Source organism: Staurois parvus, unplaced genomic scaffold (assembly GCF_062004578.1).
Source record: "Staurois parvus isolate SC_StPar_1 unplaced genomic scaffold, SC_StPar_1.0 ptg000025l, whole genome shotgun sequence".
Lineage (NCBI taxonomy): Eukaryota > Metazoa > Chordata > Amphibia > Anura > Ranidae > Staurois > Staurois parvus.
Window position 1 is genome coordinate 15,909,255 of NW_028317821.1, and position 20,464 is coordinate 15,929,718.

The 20,464-nt window shown below is 47.3% G+C and overlaps 1 protein-coding gene across 1 annotated transcript in view; it reads left to right on the forward strand.

Annotated features, from left to right (window-relative positions):
• LOC149471958 (dynein axonemal heavy chain 3-like) overlaps positions 1 to 20,464 on the forward strand; it is a 710,466-nt gene that overhangs the window by 201,133 nt on the left and 488,869 nt on the right. The window contains exon 11 of the mRNA XM_089652692.1: positions 1,346 to 1,512. Within this exon, the coding sequence (XP_089508818.1) occupies positions 1,346 to 1,512 (167 nt within the window). The remainder of the gene's footprint in view (positions 1 to 1,345; positions 1,513 to 20,464) is intronic.

Sequence of the window (20,464 nt, forward strand, 5' to 3'; positions counted from 1 at the left end):
GTACTGCATGGGTGTCAGAGAGCATAAGGTAGGAGCAGACAGATTTGAAAGCAGCCGACAAAGGAGAGCATGCAGTCAGATACATGTATCCTTGCACAGAGAAATGTTTAACTCCTTGGGAAGTGAGGGGCTAATTAACATTGCTAATAGCCAATACTGCAAAGGGTTAATAAACACTGTCAGTGAAAACAAATGCAGCATGACGAGGGAAATTTAACACTGCCACTGGCCATTGCTAAAGTAGTGAACAGTGACAGTGCTGCATCAGTGGCCACTGGAGTGTTTATTAGCCCCTTAACCCGTTCATGCTGTATTAGAGGCCACTGGCAGTGTTTATTAACCCCTTCATGCTGCATTCTTGGCCATTGGCAGTGTTAATTAACCCCTTCATGCTGCACAATAGGGGTTATTTTTGTGTAAGCCTGCACCAATGCTAGGGGTTATTACTGCAGAAACTGGCGCCAATGCTGAAGATTGTTGCAGAAACTGACACCAATCCACAGGAATAATGTTGCATAAACTGGCACCAATTTGGGGAGGGGGGCATTTTAAAATTCTCTGCCTACAGGGTCCTAAAATGTAAATCCAGTCCTGATCTGGTCCACTGCTTGCCATCAACAACCTTGCAGGGCTCACCCATACGCTTGATAGGTAGCTCTGCAGCAACCCAGATTGTAAGGAAGCATGTCTGTTCCTAATCCCAACCATCTGTATGGTTCATTAATCTTTTGTAAAAAAAACAAAAAAAAAAGTATCACTTCCTTTTTTCATTAGTATATTGCTGTTTCAGTAAATAACGATTATTATAAATATTGTGCAGAATTTGAGTGAATCTCAGTCTTGAAAATCTTTGTACTTAAATGTAATGTTAAAATGTGCAATATAGCACAGTCTTTATAAGCTTCTTAAACATTGTATGTTGTCTAAAACAAATATTGCTGTTTTTGCAGCTTGACATAATGTTTAGCTACAAAATCTTATGCAGGATGCTTTCATGACCAACATACCTGATCTTTCCTCTTAAAAAAAAAATTAGATAAAAATTAAAAATCATTGTTACAGGGTCTCATACAATATTCATGAGCACGAACAAGTGCCTTTTTAATGACCTGACCTTGGAGCTGTTCTAGTAGAAATGAGATATGTGTTTTTTTTTTCCTGAAAATGCTTGTGCAGCTTTGGTTTCCTGTGATAGCTGCAAAACTCATTTTGGGGGATTGACTAGGACAAATATGTATTTATGTCTCAAAGCAGCACATAAGTGGGAAAAAACAAACTGTGTTAAGCTGTTCATCATCCATTCATGGCTATGTTGTTTGGTGATTATATCTTTAATTATGGACAGGTTTTTCCAAACGCTGCAGAGACAGATATATGTCACATCAACATCTTACCTTGAATTAATCAAGACCTTTAAGAATCTCTTAGAACGTAAAAGGCTTGAGCTGTTAACCAGCAAGAACAGATACCTCGTCGGTTTAGAGAAGCTGGATTTTGCTTCTTCCCAAGTAAGTAAAAATACATCTGAAGCTGATCAAGGTAATGCCCTTCCTACTGTTTCTCCTGCACAAGTAGACATTAGATTTGCGGCTTCCAGAAAGCACTTTGTAAACAGGGGTTGAAATTAGCAGTAGCCTAGGGTTATAAAAAATTCAAAGCAGATGGGCCAAATTTCTCCTGTTTTTAATTAGATTATAATGTACTCTCATTAGTAAGCAAAGCAGCCAGGCTGGCACTGAAATCACAAGAGCAAAGCTTCTGCCATGTAGGGGAGGAATAAACTTCTGTGATGGCAGCACTTGTTGTGAAAGCAGCAGGATTCTCAGGGACTTTTTCGACTTTTGGTTACCATGCAGAATAAAAGTTTTCAGACCACATCAGCTAACACAGTGGAGAGAAAAGGCACAGTCCCAAAATAGATCTGTGTGCATATCATTTGGTAGAAGCAAACATCATATTAACAGGGAAAAAGTGAATATTTTCCTGAAATGAAAAAGGAAGATTATAAAATCCTATTTCACCTGTTGATATAATGTTTGCTCATAAATTACTATTGTTTCTAATGCCACTTATTCTAGCACACGCATGGTAGCACAAGAAAGGGTTACTGTTGAGACTAGGAAGCATGTGGGCTTATGCTATAACCTCCTGTTCCCATCCATTAATTACAGTTTCATGCTAGCATTGTGATAATACCAAGGCTTCTCCTCCCCCCTGCAAATATCACAGCATCTTTGATATATTAAAAGCTCTTAAAGTGCTTACCTCTGAATACAGGGACTTTGAAGATTGAGCAATAAAAGTAAGTATATTGTGGAGTACAAAGTTTCATTTGGAGTATATTGAGGGCAGGGGGTGATAATAAAGGAGTTTTATTCTGACCCCAACACTCCGGAATGTTGCTATATTAACAAAATAGACAATTTACATGGACCTATTACAGCATATATACTGCTGAAAAGATCTCCATGGTAGATTGTGGATTAATTATTTTAATAAAGTGTATGTGTCAGTCATGGTAGGGCTGAATAGAAACATAGAAACATAAAAAGGTGATTGTAGAAAAAGACCGAGTGGTCCATCGAGTCTGCCTGTTTTTTTTTTTTGTTTCTTTTTTTGTTCCTTTTTTTTTGTGGGGGGGGGGGTGTGCTTTTTTGTCTTGTTTTATTTTTTTCTTGTTTGATTATAGATCTATGCTTGTCCCAAGCATGTTTGAAGCTATTTACTGTTGACTGGCTCACTACCTCTGCTGGAAGATTATTCCAAGATTAGTTTTGAACTTTCCTCCAGTTAGTTTAAGGTCATGTCCCCATGTTCTTGATTTTGGTTTCATGTTAAAAATACTACCCTTGAATGCTTAAAGGAGCATGTTATTATAGCTAAACCCAAGAATATAATTTCTTTTTTCTTTTATCAAATAGATTTAACAATAGACTTTCAATAAAATATTTAACAGACCAAAAGGAAGATAATAAAGATGTTCATTGCTAGGGTTAATAATATAGGATTATTTTAATGAAAGGCAGGTGTCAGGTTGGTTCTACATTTTCTGAGCTTAGTTTTTTTTTATTATTATTATTATTATTATAATGTTTTAGCTGTCATTTTAAAGCAATACATAGCCAACCAGTTTCCTATAATCCACTAGCAAAAATGACCTGGTATGATTTATATTTATAAAACCTGCCTATTAAAGTTGATACTAATATTGTTGGATGCATTGAGAAATTCATTTGAATGTTCATTTTTCTAGCCACACAAGCAAAACACTAGTTTACTAACTTAGCCAAGTTAGAGATTGTGTAATGTATATTGTGTGTATGTAGCTTTTAGTTGAGTTGGCATGCTTATAAACACTGCTTAAGACTAAAAACAGGGTACTTTTATTGCATAGTAATTGAACTACAATATACAGTACACATACCCATTAGAGATGAGTGAATTATTCAAAAATTCGATTCGGCTGATTCGCCGAATTCGCGGAATAAATTCGATTCGAGGCGAATATATTCGCTGCGAATTTAACGTGTAAAAAGGGTGTTTATAGGCTTCAGAGAGCCTTTATATTAGTGCAGAACACTGTACCTTTAATTTAAATGCCCTTGGAGTCTGCTGGGGAAGAGAAATAATACTGTCAGTCAGTATGACATGCAGATGAGTGCCGTCGATCTTAGAATCACCGCACACTTCACTCATTTGGGCAGTCACGGGGCCAAAACCAGAGTGTGGAGCCACAGTGTGGCGGTGGAGGCAGCAGCAATGGGAGGCCATACAGCACCCTATGACAAAATGGAACCCACCAGCAGTGTGAGGAGACCTGAAAGTGGCACATGGCAGAGTGTGGCGATGGAGACAGCAGCAATGGGAGGCCGTACAGGGACCCATGACACACTCTGGACCTGGCAGCAGCATGAGGAGGCGGTACAGGGGCCCATGACAGATTACGGTCCTGGCAGCAGCATGAGGAGTCGGTACGGGGGCCCATGGCAGATTACGGGCCTGGCAGCAGCAATGGGAGGCCATACAGCACCCTATGACAAAATGGAACCCACCAGCAGTGTGAGGAGACCTGAAAGTGGCACATGGCAGAGTGTGGCGATGGAGACAGCAGCAATGGGAGGCCGTACAGGGACCCATGACACACTCTGGACCTGGCAGCAGCATGAGGAGGCGGTACAGGGGCCCATGACAGATTACGGGCCTGGCAGCAGCATGAGGAGTCGGTACGGGGGCCCATGGCAGAATACGGGCCTGGCAGCAGCAATGGGAGGCCATACAGCACCCTATGACAAAATGGAACCCACCAGCAGTGTGAGGAGACCTGAAAGTGGCACATGGCAGAGTGTGGCGATGGTGACAGCAGCAATGGGAGGCCGTACAGGGACCCATGACACACTCTGGACCTGGCAGCAGCATGAAGAGGCGGTACAGGGGCCCATGACAGATTACGGGCCTGGCAGCAGCATGAGGAGTCGGTACGGGGGCCCATGGCAGATTACGGGCCTGGCAGCAGCAATGGGAGGCCATACAGCACCCTATGACAAAATGGAACCCACCAGCAGTGTGAGGAGACCTGAAAGTGGCACATGGCAGAGTGTGGCGATGGAGACAGCAGCAATGGGAGGCCGTACAGGGACCCATGACACACTCTGGACCTGGCAGCAGCATGAGGAGGCAGTACAGGGGCCCATGACAGATTACGGTCCTGGCAACAGCATGAGGAGTCGGTACGGGGGCCCATGGCAGATTACGGGCCTGGCAGCAGCAATGGGAGGCCATACAGCACCCTATGACAAAATGGAACCCACCAGCAGTGTGAGGAGACCTGAAAGTGGCACATGGCAGAGTGTGGCGATGGAGACAGCAGCAATGGGAGGCCGTACAGGGACCCATGACACACTCTGGACCTGGCAGCAGCATGAGGAGGCGGTACAGGGGCCCATGACAGATTACGGGCCTGGCAGCAGCATGAGGAGTCGGTACGGGGGCCCATGGCAGATTACGGGCCTGGCAGCAGCAATGATAGGCCATACAGCACCCTATGACAAACTGGAACCCACCAGCAGTGTGAGGAGACCTGAAAGTGGCACATGGCAGAGTGTGGCGATGGAGACAGCAGCAATGGGAGGCCGTAAAGGGACCCATGACACACTCTGGACCTGGCAGCAGCATGAGGAGGCGGTACAGGGGCCCATGACAGATTACGGTCCTGGCAGCAGCATGAGGAGTCGGTACGGGGGCCCATGGCAGATTACGGGCCTGGCAGCAGCAATGGGAGGCCATACAGCACCCTATGACAAAATGGAACCCACCAGCAGTGTGAGGAGACCTGAAAGTGGCACATGGCAGAGTGTGGCGATGGAGACAGCAGCAATGGGAGGCCGTACAGGGACCCATGACACACTCTGGACCTGGCAGCAGCATGAGGAGGCGGTACAGGGGCCCATGACAGATTACGGGCCTGGCAGCAGCATGAGGAGTCGGTACGGGGGCCCATGGCAGATTACGGGCCTGGCAGCAGCAATGGGAGGCCATACAGCACCCTATGACAAAATGGAACCCACCAGCAGTGTGAGGAGACCTGAAAGTGGCACATGGCAGAGTGTGGCGATGGAGACAGCAGCAATGGGAGGCCATACAGGGACCCATGACACACTCTGGACCTGGCAGCAGCATGAGGAGGCGTTACAGGGGCCCATGACAGATTACGGGCCTGGCAGCAGCATGAGGAGTCGGTACGGGGGCCCATGGCAGATTACGGGACTGGCAGCAGCATGAGGAGGCAGTACAGGGGCCCATGGCAGAGTGGCGGAGCGTAAGCAGCTAAAATTGAAGGCCATACAGAGGCCTATGTTAAAAAGTCCCCCCAGCAGCAGCGTGGGGAGACGACTAATAGTCGTCTCCCCACGCTGCTGCTGGGGGGACTTTTTAACATAGGCCTCTGTATGGCCTTCAATTTAAGCTGCTTACGCTTCGCCACTCTGCCATGGGCCCCTGTACCACCTCCTCTTGCTGCTGCCAGGTCCAGAGTGTGTCATGGGTCCCTGTACGGCCTCCCATTGCTGCTGACTTCATCGCCAGACTCTGCCATGTGCCACTTTCAGGTCTCCTTACACTGTTGGTGGGTTCCATTTTGTGATAGGGTTCTGTATGGCCTTCCATTGCTGCTGCCTCCACCGCCACCCTGCGCCATGTGCCTCTGTCGTCTGCTCATGCTGCTGACGGCTTCCGCTTTTTAACCGAGGCCTGTGTTTGGCTTCCGAATACTGCTGCATCCACCGCCACCCTGCGCCATGTGTCTCTGTCGTCTGCTCACGCTGCTGACGGCTTCCGCTTTTTAACCTAGGCCTGTGTATGGCTTCAGAATAATGCTGCCTACACCGCCACCCTGCGCCATGTGCCTCTGTCGTCTGCTCACGCTGCTGCCAGGTCCATACTGATTCATGGCCCCCTGTACCGGCTCCTCATGAACGTGGTTCATCGGGTTTGCATCACTTAACGGCAAATCGTTGACAAACGCTGGGACGTTCAGTGTTGTGCGCATTAAGCCAGACACCAAAGGGCAGCACAGACCTGTTATTACTCGCTCAAGCATGGCTGAACAAAACCAGTCTCTACCACAAATTGGACCCAGACCTGCCCAGGGTCTCGTAAGTAGATTGCACGGAGGAGTAGAGTTCGTTATTGGAATTAACTGTGAGGGATTTTTAAACCTAGGCCTGTGTATGGCCTTCAATTGAAGCTGCTTCTGCTCCGCCACTCTGCCATTGGACTCTTGATAGTCGTCGACTATCAAGAGTCCAATGGCAGAGTGGCGGAGCAGAAGCAGCTTCAATTGAAGGCCATACACAGGCCTAGGTTTAAAAGTCCCTCACAGTTAATTCCAATAACGAACTCTACTCCTCCGTGCAATCTACTTACGAGACCCTGGGCAGGTCTGGGTCCAATTTGTGGTAGAGACTGGTTTTGTTCAGCCATGCTTGAGCGAGTAATAACAGGTCTGTGCTGCCCTTTGGTGTCTGGCTTAATGCGCACAACACTGAACGTCCCAGCGTTTGTCAACGATTTGCCGTTAAGTGATGCAAACCCGCTGAACCACGTTCATGAGGAGCCGGTACAGGGGGCCATGAATCAGTATGGACCTGGCAGCAGCGTGAGCAGACGACAGAGGCACATGGCGCAGGGTGGCGGTGTAGGCAGCATTATTCTGAAGCCATACACAGGCCTAGGTTAAAAAGCGGAAGCCGTCAGCAGCGTGAGCAGACGACAGAGACACATGGCGCAGGGTGGCGGTGGATGCAGCAGTATTCGGAAGCCAAACACAGGCCTCGGTTAAAAAGCGGAAGCCGTCAGCAGCGTGAGCAGACGACAGAGGCACATGGCGCAGGGTGGCGTTGGAGGCAGCAGCAATGGAAGGCCATACAGCACCCTATCACAAAATGGAACCCACCAACAGTGTAAGGAGACCTGAAAGTGGCACATGGCAGAGTCTGGCGATGAAGTCAGCAGCAATGGGAGGCCGTACAGGGACCCATGACACACTCTGGACCTGGCAGCAGCAAGAGGAGGCGGTACAGGGGCCCATGGCAGAGTGGCAAAGCGTAAGCAGCTTAAATTGAAGGCCATACAGAGGCCTATGTTAAAAATAATAACATGTTTGGGGCATGATTCATGGCGGATTTAGTCAATTGTGTCAGGAACTGGTGGTTTGAAATCCAGACTAATCCACGCCTGATTCATTTTCACAAACGTGAGTCTCTCCACACTTTGGGTGGACAGTCGTGTCCTCCGCGGAGTTACAATACCTCCTGCCGCACTAAACACGAGCTCCGATGCCATGCTACTGGCCTGGCATGACAGCCTTTCAAGGGCAAATTCAGCTAGTTGGGGCCAAAGGTCAAGTTTCGTTGCCCAGTAGTCAAGGGGATTGTCTACCTCGGTTGGCAGGGTGCTGTCCAAGTAGGCCCGAGCCTGTTGTTTGAGGTCCTGCTCCAGGTCCACCTGATGCTGCTGCTGCTGCGGCTGGTTAGTAGTTTCCTCACTGCGCTGGTGAAGAAAGCTACTCATCATCGACTGCAGACTGAGGCAGCCGCTGCTCCTACCACCCCACCCCTCCCCTGCTGCCATGGCAGCGGAACGCGAGCGCACAGGGCCCACAGTGTCTGAGGATGGACGTTGGCGCAGAAAGGCAGAGACCAACTGACTACATAGGTGGTTTTTATAGTACTTTATTTTGGCCTCCCTCTCAGCAGGTGTGAAAAAGGCCACCATTTTTGAACGGTAGCGAGGGTCCAACAAGGTGGACAGCCAAAAGTCATCCCTCTGTCTGATGGTTATTATTCGGCTGTCGCTACGCAAGCAATCGAGCATGCTATGGGCCATTTGTGCCAAGGAATGCGAGGGACTCCCTGCCTCCATCTCCACAGCATACTGCCACGGTGCGTCTGGGTCCTCTGTCTCCTCCTCCTCCTCTACCAGATGCTCCTGCTCCTCCACTCCTGTCCGCTGAGTGGAAAAACCACCCATTTCACTCAATAATTCCTGAGCATCAATGTCCTCCTCTACCTCCTCCTCTTCTTCCTGTCCTGCCCCCACAGGGGTCATGTGGTGTTGAGATCTGTGCGCCACGTCTACCGCACCCTGACCAGCCATTGTTAACAGCATTTGTTCCAGGACGTGCAACAGAGGAATGACGTCGTTCATCCCATAGTCCTGCTGACTCACGAATAGCGTGGCCTCCTCAAAGGGCCTGAGCAAGCGGCAGGTGTCACGCATGAGCTGCCAATGGCTGACATCTAAGTTACACAGAGGAGTACCTTTATCCGCTTGTAACATCAGGAAATCGGTGATGGCCTTTCGCTGTTCGTAAAGGCGGTCTAACATATGTAGGGTTGAATTCCACCTTGTTGCAACGTCGCAGATCAGGCGATGCTGTGGAATTCCGTTCTGCCGCTGCAGCTCAAGGAGGGTGTGCTTTGCGGTGTAGGAATGGCTGAAATGCATGCAAAGTTTACGTGACATTTTAAGGATGTCTTGCAGTGGGATGGTGGATTTTAGGAACCGCTTGACAACCAGATTGAACACGTGAGCCATGCATGGCGCATGGCACAACCTTCCTTGACGCAGAGCAGACACCATGTTCTTTCCGTTGTCGGTCAACATGGTTCCGATTTTCAGTTTGCGCGGAGACAGCCATCTGTCGATTTCTCTGTTCATTACACTGAGAAGTTCCTCCCCTGTGTGACTACGTTCGCCAAGGCATACCAGGTGCAGCACAGCGTGACACCGTTGCGCCCTGCACATGTGATATGCCGGTCGGGTAATGGGACTTGGCACGGGGGTGGCGGCTGAGGACACGGCGGAAGAATAGGTGGTAGAGGCGGACATCTTTGCTGGACCAAGGACGTGCAAACGTGGAGGCAAAAGCGGCGTGACCTGTCCAAGTTGCTGGTGCGGCTGTGCCGGCACCACGTTCACTCAGTGGGCCGTAAATTACATGTACTGTCCCTGACCGTAGTTACAGCTCCACACGTCGGCGCTGCCGTGCACTTTGGCAGAGACCGACATGCTCAAAGACTGGCCCACCATCTCTTCTACATGTGAATGCAGGGCTGGCACTGCCTTTTTGGCGAAGAAATGCCAGCTTGGCACTCTCCACCACGGCTCGGCACAAGCCATCATTTCTCGGAAAGGTGCTGAGTCCACCACTTGGAAAGGGAGGGACTGCAGCACCAGCAACTTGGACAGGAGGACGTTCAGCTTCTGCACCGTCGGGTGCGTGCTCGCAAACTGTTGTCTCTTGGAAACGGATTCCAAGAAAGACTGCTGACGGAATCCGTGAAGAGGAGTAGCAGGAGAAGGAGCATCTGAACGAGCGGAAGATGCCAACGAGCGACAACTCCCCTCAGCAGAGGTGTTGGAGCCTTGACTGGCTGATAGAGGGCGATTGACGTCGGGTGACGGAGCAAGTAACGGAGCGGGTGATGGAGCGGGGGCTGGGGCAGGCAGAATCGCCGTATCTTTATCACGGTTTTCCCAGGCCACCGAATGGCGACGCTGCATATGCTGCCGCAACGCTGTAGTCCCAACATGGGCCCCCTGGCCACGCTTGACTTTCTGGCCACATAGTCGACATACGGCTACGTTTACTTCCTCGGGCGGCTTGACGAAAAATTGGCACACCGCCGAGTAGGAAACTTTGCCCCCGCTACTCCTCACTGGCTGACTGCTACTTCCTCCGTGCACACCGGCACCACTACTGGCCGTGGTGGTAGGCTGCAGTGGAGCTGGTGCTCTACTCCGTGGCCGTTTGCCTCCACTGACACTGCTGCGACCCTGCTGCCTCCTGGGCAACCCACCGACTGTTTTGCTCGCTGGCAAGCTGGCACCCTCTTCTCCTGATGATGCGGAAGCAATAGCCTGATGACGACGAGGCTGCCAAGTGCGATCAGCCTCATCATCATCAATTAGGGTCTCCGCGTCACTACTAGCCCCCTCGGCTGCGTGTGGGTCAGGAGACAGACCTGTCTCTAGACCGGCTACCGAGCCACTCTCCTCGCCAGTACTTCTTCGCCTGGCTGCTGAAGAGGCGGATGTCTCCCCCCGTTCCTGACCGCCCTCTGTTAGCTCTTCCTCACTGTACAGTGGTGCTGAGCCCACAGCATGCGATACTTCGCTTGGTGAGGGAACACCAAAGGACAGGGGCAGGTAGAGGACACGTGATTTCAGTGGGCTTGCTCCCGGGCCATGCCAACTAACGGTTGTGTCTGACGTACCCACCGACCGTTGGCTGTAGGTGTCAGAGGTGACCTGGGAAGAGGAAGACGACCGAGTCAACCAATCGATGACGGCAGGGTTGTCGGTGGAGACACGACCGCTGGATGACACCAGGAGCACTGGCCTCTGGCTGCGACTAGTGCTGCCTCGACCCCTTCCTCTGCTGCCACGTCTGCTCGCTCCTGAAACATTGCCTCCTCTGCCACTCCTCTGCGTGTTGTCTGACATACTCTTTAATTCAATAGTGGTTGTGAAGCAGAAAGTAACGATTCTGTGTCCCTGAGTAACGATTCTGTGTCCCTCAGTAACGATTCTGTGTCCCTGAGTAACGATTCTGTGTCCCTCAGTAACGATTCTGTGTCCCTGAGTAACGATTCTGTGTCCCTGAGTAACGATTCTGTGTCCCTGAGTAACGATTCTGTGTCCCTCAGTAAGAATTCTGTGTCCCTGAGTAACAATTCTGTGTCCCTGAGTAACAATTCTGTGTCCCTCAGTAACGATTCTGTGTCCCTGAGTAACAATTCTGTGTCCCTGAGTAACGATTCTGTGTCTCTCAGTAACGATTCTGTGTCCCTGAGTAACAATTCTGTGTCCCTGAGTAACGATTCTGTGTCCCTCAGTAACGATTCTGTGTCCCTGAGTAACGATTCTGTGTCCCTGAGTAACGATTCTGTGTCCCTCAGTAACAATTCTGTGTCCCTGAGTAACAATTCTGTGTCCCTGAGTAACGATTCTGTGTCCCTCAGTAACAATTCTGTGTCCCTGAGTAACGATTCTGTGTCCCTGAGTAACGATTCGGTGTCCCTCAGTAACAATTCTGTGTCCCTGAGTAACGATTCTGTGTCCCTGAGTAACGATTCGGTGTCCCTCAGTAACGATTCTGTGTCCCTGAGTAACGATTCTGTGTCCCTCAGTAACGATTCTGTGTCCCTGAGTAACAATTCTGTGTCCCTGAGTAACGATTCTGTGTCCCTGAGTAACGATTCTGTGTCCCTGAGTAACAATTCTGTGTCCCTGAGTAACGATTCTGTGTCCCTGAGTAACAATTCTGTGTCCCTGAGTAACGATTCTGTGTCCCTGAGTAACAATTCTGTGTCCCTGAGTAACAATTCTGTGTCTGTCCCTGAGTAACGATTCTGTGTCCCTGAGTAACAATTCTGTGTCCCTCAGTAACGATTCTGTGTCCCTGAGTAACAATTCTGTGTCCCTGAGTAACAATTCTGTGTCCCTCAGTAACGATTCTGTGTCCCTCAGTAACAATTCTGTGTCCCTGAGTAACAATTCTGTGTCCCTGAGTAACAATTCTGTGTCTGTGTCCCTGAGTAACGATTCTGTGTCCCTGAGTAACAATTCTGTGTCCCTGAGTAACAATTCTGTGTCCCTGAGTAACGATTCTGTGTCCCTGAGTAACAATTCTGTGTCCCTCAGTAACGATTCTGTGTCCCTGAGTAACAATTCTGTGTCCCTGAGTAACAATTCTGTGTCCCTCAGTAACGATTCTGTGTCCCTCAGTAACAATTCTGTGTCCCTGAGTAACAATTCTGTGTCCCTGAGTAACAATTCTGTGTCTGTGTCCCTGAGTAACAATTCTGTGTCCCTGAGTAACAATTCTGTGTCCCTGAGTAACAATTCTGTGTCCCTGAGTAACGATTCTGTGTCCCTCAGTAACAATTCTGTGTCCCTGAGTAACAATTCTGTGTCCCTGAGTAACGATTCTGTGTCCTGAGTAACAATTCTGTGTCCCTGAGTAACAATTCTGTGTCCCTGAGTAACGATTCTGTGTCCCTGAGTAACAATTCTGTGTCCCTGAGTAACGATTCTGTGTCCCTGAGTAACAATTCTGTGTCCCTGAGTAACAATTCTGTGTCCCTGAGTAAAAATTCTGTGTCTGTCCCTGAGTAACGATTCTGTGTCCCTGAGTAACAATTCTGTGTCCCTGAGTAACAATTCTGTGTCCCTGAGTAACGATTCTGTGTCCCTGAGTAACAATTCTGTGTCCCTGAGTAACAATTCTGTGTCTGTCCCTGAGTAACGATTCTGTGTCCCTGAGTAACAATTCTGTGTCCCTCAGTAACGATTCTGTGTCCCTGAGTAACAATTCTGTGTCCCTGAGTAACAATTCTGTGTCCCTCAGTAACGATTCTGTGTCCCTCAGTAACAATTCTGTGTCCCTGAGTAACAATTCTGTGTCCCTGAGTAACAATTCTGTGTCTGTGTCCCTGAGTAACGATTCTGTGTCCCTGAGTAACAATTCTGTGTCCCTGAGTAACAATTCTGTGTCCCTGAGTAACGATTCTGTGTCCCTGAGTAACAATTCTGTGTCCCTCAGTAACGATTCTGTGTCCCTGAGTAACAATTCTGTGTCCCTGAGTAACAATTCTGTGTCCCTCAGTAACGATTCTGTGTCCCTCAGTAACAATTCTGTGTCCCTGAGTAAAAATTCTGTGTCCCTGAGTAACAATTCTGTGTCTGTGTCCCTGAGTAACAATTCTGTGTCCCTGAGTAACAATTCTGTGTCCCTGAGTAACGATTCTGTGTCCCTCAGTAACAATTCTGTGTCCCTGAGTAACAATTCTGTGTCCCTGAGTAACGATTCTGTGTCCTGAGTAACAATTCTGTGTCCCTGAGTAACAATTCTGTGTCCCTGAGTAACGATTCTGTGTCCCTGAGTAACAATTCTGTGTCCCTGAGTAACGATTCTGTGTCCCTGAGTAACAATTCTGTGTCCCTGAGTAACAATTCTGTGTCCCTGAGTAAAAATTCTGTGTCTGTCCCTGAGTAACGATTCTGTGTCCCTGAGTAACAATTCTGTGTCCCTGAGTAACAATTCTGTGTCCCTGAGTAACGATTCTGTGTCCCTGAGTAACAATTCTGTGTCCCTCAGTAACGATTCTGTGTCCCTCAGTAACGATGCTGTGTCCCTGAGTAACAATTCAGTGTCCCTGAGTAACAATTCTGTGTCCCTGAGTAACGATTCTGTGTACCTGAGTAACAATTCTGTGTCCCTGAGTAACAATTCTGTGTCTGTCCCTGAGTAACGATTCTGTGTCCCTGAGTAACAATTCTGTGTCCCTGAGTAACAATTCTGTGTCCCTGAGTAACGATTCTGTGTCCCAGAGTAACGATTCTGTGGCCCTAAAGTCTCTGTGGCCCTAACTCTGTCCCTAATACAGACAGGTCTGTCTCTCTTGAATGACCGGAGGCTAATGGAGAATTCTAAGATGGCCGCAATTTATAGCTCCACCATTACACAGTGCTGGCTGGCTGGCTGCTGATTGGCTAATGCGATCACATGTCATGAATGAATGCATTATGGGTCAGCGCGCCTTGTCTGCGCGCCTTCCCAGAGATCCCCGCTCCGTCGCCACACATGTCGCCGCCATTTTTGGGAAAATTCGATTCGTGCATCCGAAGTTTGCTAATTTTCGGATTCGGCGCAAATCGAATTTTTCCTGATCTTCGAAACGAATCCCACTTCGCCATGTTCGATTCGCTCATCTCTAATACCCATCTTTAGACCACTTTATTGAAATTCCAGCAAACTCTTCTTGAACACATGACTTCCCACCATACCACAGAATTTGAAATCTCTATTAAACCAAGAAATCACAATAATGGAATTTCACCATAAAAACCCTGAAACCAAGGAAGAACCCTGGCCCATGTGGCTTTACTGCCGATTAATATCAGAAATTTAAATATATATTTTCACCATGTTTAATAACTGCCTTCAACCAATTACAAGAAATTAAACCAAATGACTTCAAAGAGTAGTTTACATGCTCACCAAACCCAACTTTGATTCAACCTCTTGGGCAAACTAACATTCGATATTACTAATAAATTTGGATATTAACTTTTAGCCCTGGTTCACACTGATGCGGTGTGGAATTCGCAGCATTTTCAGTGCGAATTCCGCACCGCATCACAATCGCACCCCTTTCATATGAACCGATGCGGGTGTGTATGTTAAGTTAACAACACCCTGACATTGGTCCGCAAAACATGGTGTAATGTGCAGAATCAGATCTCATAGGTGTGAATACCCATGCGATCTGATTCTAGTGCGGACCAAAAAAGTGTCCTGCACATTTTTGGTGCGGGTGTGGTGCGAATAGAGCCATACGAAATGTATGGCTCTAATCGCACTGCATACAAATCAAATGTGATTTGTACAGAAATGCGGTGCGGTTCCTTTGCAAATCACATGGGATTTACCGCACCTCTGTAGTGTGAACCTAGGCTTAGCCAAAATCTTGGTTGCCAGACTGAATTAGGGGCTCCCAAACTTTACTGGCAAAGGTCAGATCTGCCCTTGTTCACAGCAGACAAACCATTGACAAAGTAAGAAGTGTTCTACATTTTATCTAGGTAATGTGAGTAAATCATTTTGCACAACGGCCCAAAAAATTAACAAATTGCATGCACAATGTGACCAAAATTACCTAAGTATATGTATGAATCAGTACTGTGCTCAAACCACTTCAGGGGCACTTGATGATGTTATACACAGCAAAACATATTGGGCAAAGCATAGTGGTCCTGGAGCAAATCAGCTGGATGTGAGCTGGAAACACTACAGCACTGCATTGGGGTTTGGTTATGTACTTCTCCTGGAGAACACTGTTCCTCTGCCTTGTGTCAACAATTCATTAAAGCGGGTTCTCTTTGTTTTAAATATGAGTGCATTTTATTAATTTTTAATGAAATAGTTTTGAAGATGTGAACACTATGTTCCTTTGTTCTGCTTCTTTGAGCATTATTACTGGAAGTCTCTCCCTGGATGGTTTGCACAGCTGCATAGTTACTTAAGCTGTTTCTTGTGAGCCTACTATCATGCTAATAATACATATTGGCTGAAGCGGACTGGAGGGTTGCCATTTCTGTGTCCATTACTAAGCACCTTGCTGGATCCTGGTATGATAAAGATGTTCATTTTGACCTTTGCAATGAGGGTCAAATCCTAAAGTGAACGTTATCCTTATGGGGACTGTGATGGCTATTTACTTGAAGTGTACCATTACACATATTTCTTGGATCTTTTGAACTTTTCTCAAATTTCACAAACTTTTGATTGTGTACCATTTAGATATTGTAGCGCATTCTTTTCTCTCACATTTGATTCATGGAGTATTCACTTTTTGATTCATGGAGTATATAGTGTAGAGAGTCAGCCTAGAGCAGGATTAAGAGAGAAGAGGGCAGGTACTTCCCCTTCGGTCCTGTTTATTAAGCAGCTGGTCAGAGAGGCTGGTTGATGGCAGGTTTGCTATCTATTGTGAGGAGATCTGGAAGCTGCTGAGAAGTCTCCATACACTGACTTTGACCTGCTGGGTGAGCCTGCCTGTACCAGCGACTCAGGTACTGTGTATCCTGGGCTGTGGACACTGAAAGATATTTGTGTAAGCCTGAGTTGTACCGATGGGACAATTTACCTGTAGTGTGTAAACTGAATCTGAAGAAAAGTCTGTCATTTTTTCTGTTTGGTGCTAAATAAAGTGAATTTTAAGTTATAGAAACTGCCTCCCAGAAGACTGTTTACCCCTCTGATTCTGACAATTTGTGGAGAATGCATTGGGCAGTTTGAGGGGTGCAGGCCAATCTCATGTCCTGGATTAAAGCAACACAGACTATAAAAATGCCTGAAAAAGCAACGGAGCAACTGATTAAACAATTAGTAGTGGCTAATGCACAGTCAGTCACTGTTCAACAAAAGACAAACCACTTACTGGTGAAACAGATAGTGGGTTTACAAAAGGCAGGGACCCAGCAGGCTGAAATTGTGAAAGCTGACCCCGTTCTGAAGGATGACATGCGGAAGGTGGTGCAGCAGACCCTGAAGAAGATGACAGCCACGGGTAAGTTATAGCTTATTTGGTGATGTTTGAGCGAATAGCAACAAGGGAAGAACTGCCTGAGAAAAACACAGTGGATGTGCTGGCCCCTTTCCTGACTGCAGATCCCCAACAGAGGTAGTATGACTTGGCCCCAGAGTCAACACGAGGTGGAAATAATAGCCAGGCTGGGAGTGATTGTTGCTTTGAGGTTCACGTTCATGCCTGGCTCTTTGACAAGGCTAAGCCTGCCCATGCACAGCTGTATCACCTAATGCACATCTTTCTGGATTGACTGAAAGCAGAGGAGAAGACATTCACTCTGATTGTGGAGCGAGTTGCACTGGACTGCTTTCTGCATGGTCTTCCCAGTTAGCTGCACTGATGGGTGGCTCAGGTTGAGCCTCCGTCCCTGGACGAGATGGCTGCTGCAGTCAAAGGATGCAGCTGTGGAGAAAGTTTCCATGAGGGTCCCTCTGTCACCAGAGAGCTGGGCTGGACCAAGGAAGTGCACTTCAGCTCCAAAATGGCACCTGTTGATTGCATGGTGTCTGCTCGGGTACGTAACACAACTGCCAGGAGCACCTCAGCACCAAACCCTCCTGAGAGTTGGCAGGGGGAAAGGGAACCCCGTGAGGTTCGCTGTTGGTCCTGTCACCAACTGGGTAATATGGTGGCCCAGTATCCAAGGTGGAAGGAACCAGTGGAATGCAACATCGGTTGACGTCACTCAATGTATGCTTATTGAGTATGTTCTGCAAGCAGCCTGAATCCATTTGAGTGTGTGGTGCGGGTCAATGGATAAGAGGTGGTAGCGTTCCTTGACTCAGGGAGTGTGGAGACCCTGCTCTGATCAGACAGGTTGCAGAGAAAGGCGTTTACCAGGGGAACAGGTCAGGGTCATCTCTGTGCATGATGATGTTAAAGACTATCCAGAGGCCTGTGTAATCCTATCTACACCAGCAGGAACTGCTACATTACAAGTTGTGGTGATCCCTAGATTGCCTCATAGCTTGCTAATTGGGTGAGACTGCCCCAATATTTTGGAACAAAAGCTCAAGGGTTCAGGGGCTTCCCCGAAAAAGGAGGAAACCTCAGATGAAGTAATTAATAGTGTGTTGCAAAGGTAAATAGTGATATTATGTGCCAGGTGATGTGTGAACTTGCAAAAGCTGACCCATGTCCCGTGGAGGTGTTTTTAAGATTGGAAATGGAGAGTCCTTCCTCTGAGCTGGATTTCTCAGATCTCAGGGGCTCCCTGGAGGATTTTCTTAGTGCTCAGATGAAGGACTTCACTTTGATCCCCACCATAGAACAGGTCACAGTGTTGAATGGGAATGGTGAACCTCAGCAACCTGAAGCAGATATATACGATTCCCCCATTTTTCTGCGAATCATGATTTGTTGTACAGAATAACTAAAGAAAATGATAAGGTGATTGAACAACTGGTGGTACCTCGACCTATTAGGTTCAAAGAATTATATTTGGCTCATGGTCATGTACTTGTGGGTCACCTCGGGGCAGCTAAAACTGAGGAATGGGTTTTACAGTGATTTTATTTTCCTGGTTTATATCAAGAAATGAAGGACTACTGTCAGTACTGCCCAATCTGCCCAAGAACCGTGCCAACGCCCCATTTTCTCAATCTGCTAGTATCACTTCCAATTATTGAGGACTCTTTTGCTCAAATAGTCATGGATTTTGTGGGTCCCGTACCCAAATCAGCTAGGGGATACTAATACATTTTCAGTTTTTTTGACTATGCCACCAGGTACCGGAGGCAGTACCTTTGAGACAGGGATGTCAGACTGGCAGCTCTCCAGCTGTTGCAGAACTACATGTCCCATCATGCTCTGCCTTTGGGAGCCATGCTTGTAACTGTCAGTATTGCAATGCCTCTTGGGACTTGTAGTTTAAGAAACTGAAGGGTCGCCAGTTTGACACCCCTGCTTTAAGAAATTGCTCATCCAAGATCATCACAAAGGACTTCAATCCAAGATCCTGATAGATCAAGGTACCCCATTTATGTCTAAAGTAATGAAGGAGCTCTGTAAACTGTTTAAGATTAAACATTTGTGGACTTCAGTGTATCATCTACAAACTGACAAGTTAGTGGAGCAATTCAATAAAACCTTGCGGTATTCTAAAAAAGGTAGTTGCAGAGGATGGCTATAATTGGGATTGTTGCCTCTCATGTTGTTTGCCATATGGGAGGTACCCCAGCCCTCCACAGGGTTTCAACCTTTTGAATTGGTTTTTGGGTGACACCCCAATGCGGGCTACTGGACTTAGTGAAAGAGACGCAGAAAAAAGAAGCTTCCCCTTATCAGAGTGTGGTGGAATACGTTGCACAAATGCAGGATCAAATGACAAAAAGTATGCCCATAGTAAGGGGTCACTTTCAGGCTGCACTGGTTGTTCGTGTGAACAACCGGTCTACCAAAGTTAGAGAATTTAAACCTGAGGATTGGGTTCTTGTATTAATGCTTGCAATGGAGAGCAAGTTTCTCACTGAATGACAGGGACCCTTTGAGATAGTCAAGAAAGTGGGAAAGGTTAATTATAGGGTTATTCAGCCCACAAAAAGAAAATCCTGCTAGATTTATTATGCTAATCTGATCAAACCATGGAAAGAAAGAGAGGTTTTGACAGTCAGTCAGAAAGTCCAGGAAGATCCAGGCACTCAGAATAGGAAAGTAGGGATTGCAGAGGCCCTTTCCCGTTCTCAAAAACATGAGTCATAGGAATTTTTATATAGAAACTGAGACATTTTTTCAATCTGCTGAGCCTAACTAATGTAATTGAACATGATACCATCGGGTAAACCTTAAAACATACTGCATACCTAAGGTTAGCCGTAATATTGTATCAGCCGAGCTTAAGAGTACGTTGGATCTTATGATCATTGAGGAATCCTCAAGTAGTTGGTCAAGTCCCATAGTGCTTGTGCCCAAATCAAATGGAACTTGGTGGGTCTGTAATGATTTCCATAAGTTAAATTAAGTCTCCAAACCAGACACGTATCCAATGCCTCGGGTCGATGAATTATTTGAAAATTTAGGATGAGCCCGATACATTACTACTGTTGATTTGACAAAGGCATACTGGCAGATTCCACTCTCCCAAGAGGCTAAGGAGAACACTGCATTTGCCACACCAGAGGGGTTATGGCAGAATGCCCTTTGGGTTGCATGTAGCCCCAACTACTTTCCAGAGATCCATGGACTACGTCCTTAGACCCCATAAGGAATTCTCATGAGCCTACCTAGATGATATCATCTTTAGTCATGACTGGAAGAGTCATTTTAAAGAAAGTCCAGTTAGTGTTGGATGCACTCTGAAAGGTAGGGTTCACAGAGAAGATTGGGTTGGAGGAGGCCCGCTATTTGGATTATGTTGTAGGCAGACATATGATCAACCCTGTTCACTCACAAAAAACAGGTGCATTCATTCCTTGGTATTGTGGGGTATTATAGGAAATTTATCCTTAGGTTTCCCAACCTAGAAAGACCTTTGACATAGCTCACAAAGGGAAGAAATTCTACTGTTGTCCACTGGAGTACTGAAGCAGAAGCAGCGTTCTGCTGTTTGAAGCAAGCTTTGTGCCAGGAACCAGTACTTTTAGCCCCAGGCTTTTAGAAAGAGTTTCTGGTACAAACCTAGTTGTGTCTAGGTGCAGTCTTGTCCCAGGTGGTTGGGGGAGATGAGCACCCTGTGGTGTACTTGGTCACACTGGCTGAGAGAGACTATTCCATTGTGTAAAGGGAGCAATAAAGTGGGTTCTGGAGACACTCCGTTGCTACCTGTTGTTGACCCGCAAGCAAGTGTCAGACCATTCATAATATAATTTATA